Raw genomic sequence first — 10,201 nt, forward strand, 5'->3', positions numbered from 1 at the left:
TGATTTGATGCTTGTGTCTGTTTTGCTTAACTCAAAAGCAGGCATCACTGCCACCCCAGAGGCGTAAGACTCTTTAGCAATTCTCTTATTGATTCTTTATCGGTTTTTCAGTGTGGAAAACGCTCTACACATTTTCTGTGTTATCATCTCTGTGTCTGCCGGACTTGCATAATTGTCAGGTGCACAAAATTACACTGCCATGAGCCTGACGTCAATGTTTCACAATGCACAACTGCCAGGAAACATTCCAGCAATGATAAAAGGGAGTGATAAGAATGCAGGAAAATTCTGCAAAATTCAGCCTGTTCTTGATTTCCTTCCCTACCACTATGACATAACTAAAAAATGATTAACACTTAGATTATTCTTTAGTTGTCAGCTGACAATCGCAATCTCTGTAAAGCCTGCTGTATCTGCTACTGTGATCTTTGTCTGCGTTCACGGTCACGACATTTGATGAAGCAGCGAGCTGACGGTGTAGTTACACACCGCACCTCTGGAGTTCTGGATTTTTAAATGCTCATTTCAATTTAATGACAAAAAAAAAAACCAGATTTCTGGACTACATGTCAAAGTTATTTTTATAATAAAAGCATATAAACACTGAGTATGATCGGTACTGTAAAAGCAATCAGGAGTGAGTTTTGGCTCTCAAACTGTGGGGCAGGCCCCCCTGGTGGGGCTTAGAGCCAGTGCAGACAGGGAGATGGTCAACTGGAGGTAAAATACAGACTGAAATGAAGTTGAACTAACGTAATTTATTTGGGGAAGATTAACAAACAACAGTTTGCTGATGCTATCTTGTTGACCTTTATTTCTCCAGTTTTCAACTTGGATGCTTTGTTATTGTTAACTGACAAAAATTTGTTTGGTAGGAGGTGAGAACGTTTTTTTTCTTAACTCATTCACTGCCATTGACGTCTATAGACGTCAATTGAAAAACTTACGTTGACTGCCATTGACGTCTATAGACGTCAATTACGTTTTTCAATGGGAGGGGCCAGAATACAACCTCGGGCAGCTTGTCAGTGAATTTTATTTTTTCATATATTTGTAAATAAATTGTTTTGATAAAACATAACCTTTCGCAGTGTTATTTCTGTTTTATAGAAGTGAAAAACTATTTTATATGTTAGAGGTGTCACAAAGCAAGAAATATTAGTGTCAAAGGCACTTTTCTGCTTGAAATGTATTTTTCACAAAAAGCTCATTTTCTCCCTTTTTTTGGTCAAAACAGGCATTTTTGGTGGAACCCACCTCTCTTCTACAGCTGATTACTAAAGAATGGAAAATGGTAGAAACAAGCTTTTTTTTTTGGATGAAAGAAGAGGGTCTGTTCTTCATTTTGGTAGGTTCAGCGTTTATATGATCATAACACACAGTTTTCTGTGGCTCTTCAAAAATGAGTAGAAATGCTCAAAAACCCTGGCAGTGGGGAGTTACCTGATTTGAAAATGGCTGGCAGTGAATGTGTTAAGAGAAACGTGCCAACAAAGTTTAAGAACCACTGAACTACATGCTGTGAGGAGTATTTTAGCAAGGAAGAGATATATATGCCTTACTCCTTTTCTTTAATTGTGCGTTTTCGTTCGCTGATTGGATTTTCAGAGCTACCAAAAAAGCCAGTTCCCATATTTTACCTTCCAGAGAGGTCCTTCATACTTCTTGACATGTCGGGTCATATCCTGCCAGGCAGACAAAGAGCAAAGATGAATCAGTTTAAAAAAATAAAACATAAAAAAACAGAAGAGAACAAATAGTTAATTAGGACAGCAACTATCAGCTGGATACTCACTCGATGAATGTTGCCCTCAAGAATCTGCTTCATTGCTGTATCACTGGCCAGATCAAATACTGTTTGGCCTACAAGTTATGGACATACAAGACAAGAGGAGCTTTAACACAACAGAGCACATTTTTACAGAGGGAGAAAAATACTGCAGGATTCAAGAATGTTTAAATGCTGGTGACAGCAATTATAAATATCAAGGACTCATTTACATCCGAGCAGCTTGTGCTTCTCATGCAATCACAGTTTCTAAATTTTTTGCCTCGATAATCATGTTCGAGTCACAGGAAGAACTGCTGCAATTGCCAAAACTGATTAGAATTTTAAACTTTGAACATTTTTGGAGAAACCGCCTAGGCGGTTGCTATTTTTGTTTGGGTGAAAGAATTCAGACAGACCTTGTGAAACATGCTGAAACGCATTCTCAATAGTTTCCATTTCCTATCCTGTCTTTGGCTGCCAGACCTGAGGATTTCCTTTTTTACTGCACATGTACATAGATCATTTTTGGGTGGACTTTTTATACCTGTGTATTCATACGTATTTGTCACCGTGTTATTTCCAGCAGCAAAACGATTTCAGATTGATTCAAAATAATACAGGGAGTGCAGAATTATTAGGCAAATGAGCATTTTGTCCACATCATCCTCTTCATGCATGTTGTCTTACTCCAAGCTGTATAGGCTCGAAAGCCTACTACCAATTAAGCATATTAGGTGATGTGCATCTCTGTAATGAGAAGGGGTGTGGTCTAATGACGTCAACACCCTATATCAGGTGTGCATAATTATTAGGCAACGTCCTTTCCTTTGGCAAAATGGGTCAAAAGAAGGACTTGACAGGCTCAGAAAAGTCAAAAATAGTGAGATATCTTGCAGAGGGATGCAGCAGTCTCAAAATTGCAAAGCTTCTGAAGCGTGATCATCGAACAATCAAGCGTTTCATTCAAAATAGTCAACAGGGTCGCAAGAAGCGTGTGGAAAAACCAAGGCGCAAAATAACTGCCCATGAACTGAGAAAAGTCAAGCGTGCAGCTGCCAAGATGCCACTTGCCACCAGTTTGGCCATATTTCAGAGCTGCAACATCACTGGAGTGCCCAAAAGCACAAGGTGTGCAATACTCAGAGACATGGCCAAGGTAAGGAAGGCTGAAAGACGACCACCACTGAACAAGGCACACAAGCTGAAACGTCAAGACTGGGCCAAGAAATATCTCAAGACTGATTTTTCTAAGGTTTTATGGACTGATGAAATGAGAGTGAGTCTTGATGGGCCCGTGGCTGGATTGGTAAAGGGCAGAGAGCTCCAGTCCCACTCAGACGCCAGCAAGGTGGAGGTGGAGTACTGGTTTGGGCTGGTATCATCAAAGATGAGCTTGTGGGGCCTTTTCGGGTTGAGGATGGAGTCAAGCTCAACTCCCAGTCCTACTGCCAGTTTCTGGAAGACACCTTCTTCAAGCAGTGGTACAGGAAGAAGTCTGCATCCTTCAAGAAAAACATGATTTTCATGCAGGACAATGCTCCATCACACGCGTCCAAGTACTCCACAGCGTGGCTGGCAAGAAAGGGTATAAAAGAAGAAAAACTAATGACATGGCCACCTTGTTCACCTGATCTGAACCCCATTGAGAACCTGTGGTCCATCATCAAATGTGAGATTTACAAGGAGGGAAAACAGTACACCTCTCTGAACAGTGTCTGGGAGGCTGTGGTTGCTGCTGCACGCAATGTTGATGGTGAACAGATCAAAACACTGACAGAATCCATGGATGGCAGGCTTTTGAGTGTCCTTGCAAAGAAAGGTGGCTATATTGGTCGCTGATTTGTTTTTTGTTTTGTTTTTGAATGTCAGAAATGTATATTTGTGAATGTGGAGATGTTATATTGGTTTCACTGGTAAAAATAAATAATTGAAATGGGTATATATTTGTTTTTTGTTAAGTTGCCTAATAATTATGCACAGTAATAGTCACCTGCACACACAGATATCCCCCTAAAATAGCTAAAACTAAAAACAAACTAAAAACTACTTCCAAAAACATTCAGCTTTGATATTAATGAGTTTTTTGGGTTCGTTGAGAACATGGTTGTTGTTCAATAATAAAATTATTCCTCAAAAATATAACTTGCCTAATAATTCTGCACTCCCTGTAGTAATAAAAATTATGCCTCTGACTGGTTTCTGCTCATAAACAAAACAAAAAAATAAACAAAAACCAAAGCTTAGAAACTGTTGAAATAATTAAGGCAACAAATGAACCTTTGGGCAAACGGCATTATCCAGCTGAGTCCTTTGTTAGATTTTAGAACATTTAAAGTAAACCTGCAAATTTTCTTATTTTCTGTTACATACATGTTGTTACAAAGATGAAAGGTCATATTAAACAAAGCAAATGTTTCATACAATGAGGTCATTGCATGTACATGCAATCCCTGTTAAACACTCACATTTTTTTCTACATTTGGCTCTATATGATGTCAGAGAGAGAGAATATTTCTAACATGGTCATCTCAGACACACAGCTCTAGCTGTGAGCACAGGAGCCCCGCCCCCACATTCTGTCAGGCCTTCTGTTTTTGAGGGACAGCCAATCAGAAGAAAGCGGGTTTAAAAGAAAGGCGCAGGAAGCTCAAAAGCATTGTATCTGACATTAAGTGAACAGATGGGCTGCAGAGAAACCAAGAAAAGCCAAATAAAGATTATTCTAAACTTTGAACCATGTAATAGTCTACTGGAGACCAATAGAGTCCAAGAACCATAAAATGGAGCTGGAAATTAGCATGACAAGTTCCTTTTAATTTCTTAAGTTTGGCTGTGCAGACAGTCCTGGCAAGACAATAAGTTCATTGTTGCTTCTGGTATTTGTGACAAAAAGGAAAATTATTGAATATCTCCCAGTTATTCATGGTTGCCAGCTGTGACTGATGAATCATACCATTCTTGTTTTGGAAGTTGGGGTTGGCTCCACCCTTGAGCAGCTTCAGGGCACACTGCCTCTGGCCTCGATAGGCTGCACAGTGCAACGGAGTGTTACCTAGCAGATCTGTGCAGTTGATGTCTGGAGGCTTCTTCCTGCAGAGCTACAGAAAACACACAGGACAGAAACAGGTGTGCTGTGTGAACCCAAGTGCCCTGATGCTCCTTATTATTCTGTTAAGAACTGAAGCATGACTCCTTAGATTTCTGATGCAGCCACAGAGAGCTGGAATAGTTAAGACTGCAATGGCTCTCTAAAACTGAACTGCCACTGTTCCCTTTATTTTTCTGAACACTGCAATTGAAAATATTGATTTGTGTCCAGTGGTTTCTCACTTCAGGCTTTTGTGAAGTATTGGATTTCAAAGGGCGTAGCTGATGGCACCGTGTTCACATGGTCTTGTGAACACGGTGTGATACTTTAGGGTGTAACTGTCAGTTAAGGCACAAAAAGTCTCTGTAATCACGCTAATCTGCTTACAGTGTGAGTGCCAACAGGCTGTTTAACAAGTACTCTTACTTGCTAAAATGTAACATTTTAGCTTTATTGTACTAACCTTCACTTATTACGCCACCATTTACTTCAGTGAAGCATACCATTATAAAATACAAGTATATTTAGGCAAATGCACTTAAAGTATTACATCTAATACAGAAAAACACCTCTGTGTTTGTGTTCTGCTCAAGATTGATTTGATTTGATATACCTTTATTAGTCCCACAATGGGAAATTTCATAATTTCATAAGGCTGCCGACCTATTGCACGCAATGGCGGCGCCATCATTAGATGAATGAATCTCTGCGATCATCCATCAGGTCATGACTGGGATTTCTCCTATTTCTTACTTTCATATGTTCAAATACTGGTAATCTGCTGTATTTGTTTTTTAAGCTTGCAACATTTGTTTTTACCCGTTTTCTCATTTATTTTAAAGACACACTTTACACATTATGAAGATCATGGGTTTTTGTGACAGGCAGGTAGTAACAAAGTGCCTAAAGACACTGTTTAAATGTTGTCAAGTTGTCTGTTGTTGGGTTGTTATTTTGTAACTATCTGATACACTGATACAACACAGTTAGACGTCTTTTTGTGCTTGAATGATTTATAGGTGTGTTCAGTTGCTTACAGGAAAAATAAAAAATTCCTCAGAAAACTGTCACGTACGAGGACTGGAAGTGACGAAGCAGCTAATGTCCAAGAAATCTGAAAGATCTTGAAAAAAAACTGGAGAAGTATTGCTAAAAAAATCTGCCTGCCTGGAAACAACGTATAAAGAAATAACGTGTCTAAATAACAAAATATAATGTCTTGTTATAGTCTAAAACATGTTGATGTTTTGGTTTCGCTAAATTGTTAGAAATGCCATCGCACTGATTCCAAGCCCCAGTGTGATAAACTCGTATTACTGATATGTAGATTGAAAGTAACAAATGTTGCTTTTTAAATTCAAAGATTATTATAAAGAGAGAACTGCAGAAAATGTCCACTGAATGCTGAAGTCATCAATTTTCAGACATTTGCAATGATTACATAATTATGATAGTTGTCAAGTCATTTAATGGCAGTTGTCCTCATATATCATGTTACTGCATATTTTAATTTGTAACAGTTTATGAGTTTTGCTTTCACAATATGATAAAATAAAAGTAAAATGTACACCGTTTAAGGAGTGTCACAATGTTACAGAGGATTTATGAATCATATTCTAGGCATTACTGAACAGGAATTTATCCTCATCTGTCCAAAAGCTTTAGTGAAACTGAGGTCTGTGGTGGGTCTACAGACCTCAGACCAGGGCTAACAAGCTAGAACTGATTTTAAACACATTCCTTTACCAAACTTCCATGATACCCAAAGATCTTTGCCCGGATTAGCTAAAGACATTCCAAACTATTTCAGGACAGAATGTAAAACTCAGACTTCTATTTTTAAGAGTTATTTAATGATAAAGAGCCTGGCGCAGAATCACATAGTGGGGAGGACACAATCTGCAGACTATAGGGCGCCCCCTATAGCTGCAGAATCTGCAGCTATAGGGGGAGCCCTATAAGACTCAGACTTCTACATTGTTAGGCTTCAGTTATCTGGTACTTACCAACTGAGTTAGCGTTGAAAGGTCTCCTTCCCGTGCAGCATCCAAAAGTTTCTCCTCCAGCTTTCTCTCCTCTGTTCTCTCAGCCGCTGTTTTCAGTGACAAGGCAGGATTTAAAAGAAGAAAATGTAGGTACTATATAAGCATTTTGCATGAAAAAAATTAATTAACACATTTCCATCTCTTTGCTGACAGAATATCTGGCTCACCTTCCAGCATGCTTCTGATCTCTGCATTTTGTGTCACGTCTTTGGGAATCTGTGCTGTCCCATTGATGACAGTAGCACACGCACCATAGTGCAGCAGCAGCATGACAACCTCCTGATCAATATGTGATTGATTGATGAATAAAATATTTGCATAAATACTACTGTTAATGATATGCAAAGCATGAAAGGACTCAAAATCTGAAATGAAAATTGCTGACACATTAACATACCTTTCTTCCTGTGAAAGCAGCTTTGTGCAGCGGCGTATCTCCAATATTATTGGGCAAGTTAACATCTGCCCCTGCCTGGAGGGGAGGGTGTGATGACACATGTGTTACCTCTGCAGTTACTCAAAATCTCCATGCTTTGAAGAAAAGAAACATTACCTTGAGCAACTCCTCAACTACATCTTTGTGTCCAAAATAGCAGGCCAAGTGAAGCGGTGTCCATCCCAGGTTAGATTTACTTTTTCCTGAAAAAAAAAAACAGGACATAATGAAATAAACCAGCCCACAGCAGGCACATATATTTTCTCGATATACACAAATCACAGACCTTTGCAATTGATATTGAGCTGTATCTCTTCCCTTATCTTGGACAGGAGGAGCCTTTGAACCCCGGGCAGATCTCCATTCCGGGCATATCGTAGGAACTGCTCCTCTGGCTCCAGCTCCTCCATAGACCCCTGCATAGAAAACCCCCCAAAAAAAGAAAAAGAAAAGGAATGAAGACATTAAGGCTTTTTAATTTTTTTTGTGAATAAAATTGTGCTTCAAGGAAAACCTATCCACCTAAAAGACACCCAGGAACTAAAGAGAATTGCTAATCATAGCATATACTTTGAAATCATTGCATTGAAACTGGAATAAATTATTATTTGGACCATTCCTGCCTATAATTTCTAATGCTAAAAAAATGGGTAGTGTCTAAATTCAATAAAAAGACCTGATGACATACGTGCGACATTCAATTAAATTCATTTCACCCGATTCATAATAGAAGTCATCTTGAGGCAAGTTACAGTCCATACAATATCATGTGATTGGGACAAAAGTAAACTGAGCTACAAGTGTAAAGTCAGCGGTTGGCTCATATTGCTTAATAAGTCATCATTTCTCCTGCTTTAGGACATGTGAAGAAAAAGTCACAGGAGTTTGTTATGTCACAGAATAAGGGAGAAGAAGGAAATCCAAATTATTGCAAAAGGCAGCAGTCACCAGACCAGCCTTACAAGAAGGAAACACATCTTGCCTTTCTCTGAAAAAAAGTCCACATGACATGACATTCTAGTATATCTGCAATTAAATCCCAGTATGGAAAGAAGAACAGATAGACAAAAAGCTTAGTTAAGCAATGTTTTTAAATGTCATGTGGCTGTGAGCAAGGATTCGTGAATCACATCGACAGGACAAGACAAATCAGACTGTGCAATTATGACGTTGGCAGGGCACCGGGGTGGTTTGGAGAAGCAATGAAACAGGTTTACCTGGGATTGAAAAACATGTGACAGTAACAGTTAAGTGACCTGACTCAAACTGCACACTGCAATTTCAGGAAAAGCATGTTTTAAAAAAACAAAACAATCATTTGCCAATCCTGATCAGAAAACCTGCAAAGCCTGGTTTGATGTCTCTTAATAAAAAAAACAAACAGAAACATTTTAAGTCAATCAGCTTTTTAAAATTTCTTTCACTAATGCTCAATCCACTCTCTCATTTGAGGTTTATTTTTGCTGCGGTAACACCCAGGGCTGATTATAATCTTTTAATAAGATAAACATATCATAAAATATTTTTTAAAGGCTTATGTTTCAGTGTGCAAAGAAAGCATGTTTACTTGTGTATAATGAGGTTTAATATGGATTTAATTTTACATTTCCATTTAGTGTTACTTTACACTTCCACGCAAAAGTACTACATTTACCAGGCAATTTACTTTTTACAGTTATTCGAAAGATTTTACATTAAAGAAATAAATGCAACATTTTTTTTTCCAAAGTTGTCCTCTTCTTACAACCCCTTAAAAAGCATTGTCCCTATGGCTGTCTAGGAGTTGTTTGCGATTCCAAATAAACCTTTTTGATGAACAAAATCCAATCCCATCCACTATTTACCCAAAATATTAATTATTGGAACAGTAATAATAATAATAATAATAATAATTTGGAGAAAAGTCGGCAAATGATCACACATTTGCGGAGGACTCTCTCTCCCCCCCCCCATTCATTATCTCATGACCCCTTCCATTTATCTTACAACTCCTCAGACGAGGCCCTCGGTGTGGATAAAATACCTGAGTGTACAAAAATTTGTTAAGACCGTCTCCATGTCGAGCAGCTACACTGTGAAACCACTGATAAAGATAACATATTAGTCGCAATGACCAATTTTCTACAGTTAGACTGAATTTACCTGAACCTTTATTTCCTTACTTGATGTAGTATTTTACCTTCAAACCTCACTTCTTGCTCAACTTAAATCGTCTCAGTTGCAAGCTAAATTCCTCATGTGTCATTAGAATAAACACAGCAGCGACTGAATAAATACCGAGCGCGCGCACAGAAACACACACACACACACACACACACACACACACACACACACACACACACACACACACACACACACACACACACACACACACACACACTTACTACTTAAACTAATGCAGTCCCGTGAAGGTAAAATCCAGTGTTTTCAGGCAGAGCTGCTCACACAGGCCCTCTGTGAAGCTGCATGTGATATTTTAAGCCCTTCCTGCTGTCTCACTGCAGCGCAAACACAGCGGAACACATCACGCTGTCGCTCTTCACTTCATACGTTTCCCATTTATCGTCCAGCTGACCGACAGCCGAAAACTATCACTGCCCCTGTCTCTTCCCCCAGCACATGACACAACCTCCGTGCACTGTTTACACTTAGATCAGCTGATTATCGTGCAGCGGAACTCGCCCTGGCCCAATCCCACTCCTTTCAAAATAAAAGACTGTTATTGCAAATAAAGAGCATGAATAACAAATAAATAAATAAAATTGATGAACTGCTGTCTTAAATTAAAATAAAACTGAGACGCTCTCGGTTTTTTATGTTCTTTCTTCTTACGATTTTATTGTTGTCCTGGTTTCCAATGC

General features: G+C 38.8%; 1 protein-coding gene across 3 annotated transcripts in view; it reads right to left on the minus strand.

Annotated features, from left to right (window-relative positions):
- osbpl1a (oxysterol binding protein-like 1A) overlaps window positions 1–10,010 on the minus strand; it is a 32,152-nt gene extending 22,142 nt beyond the window's left edge. For 2 of the 3 annotated variants that reach the window (XM_080297387.1, XM_026158020.2), the window contains exons 1-9: window positions 9,725–10,009; window positions 7,627–7,756; window positions 7,458–7,543; window positions 7,302–7,376; window positions 7,072–7,183; window positions 6,866–6,951; window positions 4,725–4,869; window positions 1,796–1,863; window positions 1,641–1,685 (exon numbers count right to left, since the gene is read on the minus strand). In XM_080297387.1, coding sequence (XP_080153513.1) covers window positions 1,641–1,685; window positions 1,796–1,863; window positions 4,725–4,869; window positions 6,866–6,951; window positions 7,072–7,183; window positions 7,302–7,376; window positions 7,458–7,543; window positions 7,627–7,750 — 741 coding nt within the window. In that variant the 5' untranslated portion in view covers window positions 7,751–7,756; window positions 9,725–10,009. Of the gene's footprint in view, window positions 1–1,640; window positions 1,686–1,795; window positions 1,864–4,724; window positions 4,870–6,865; window positions 6,952–7,071; window positions 7,184–7,301; window positions 7,377–7,457; window positions 7,544–7,626; window positions 7,757–9,724 lie in introns of all 3 variants that reach the window. The other variant, XM_080297386.1, reaches the window with a different exon arrangement.
- Between the last annotated feature and the right edge of the window lie 191 nt (window positions 10,011–10,201).

The sequence above is a fragment of the Astatotilapia calliptera genome, chromosome 23 (assembly GCF_964374335.1).
Source record: "Astatotilapia calliptera chromosome 23, fAstCal68.1, whole genome shotgun sequence".
Lineage (NCBI taxonomy): Eukaryota > Metazoa > Chordata > Actinopteri > Cichliformes > Cichlidae > Astatotilapia > Astatotilapia calliptera.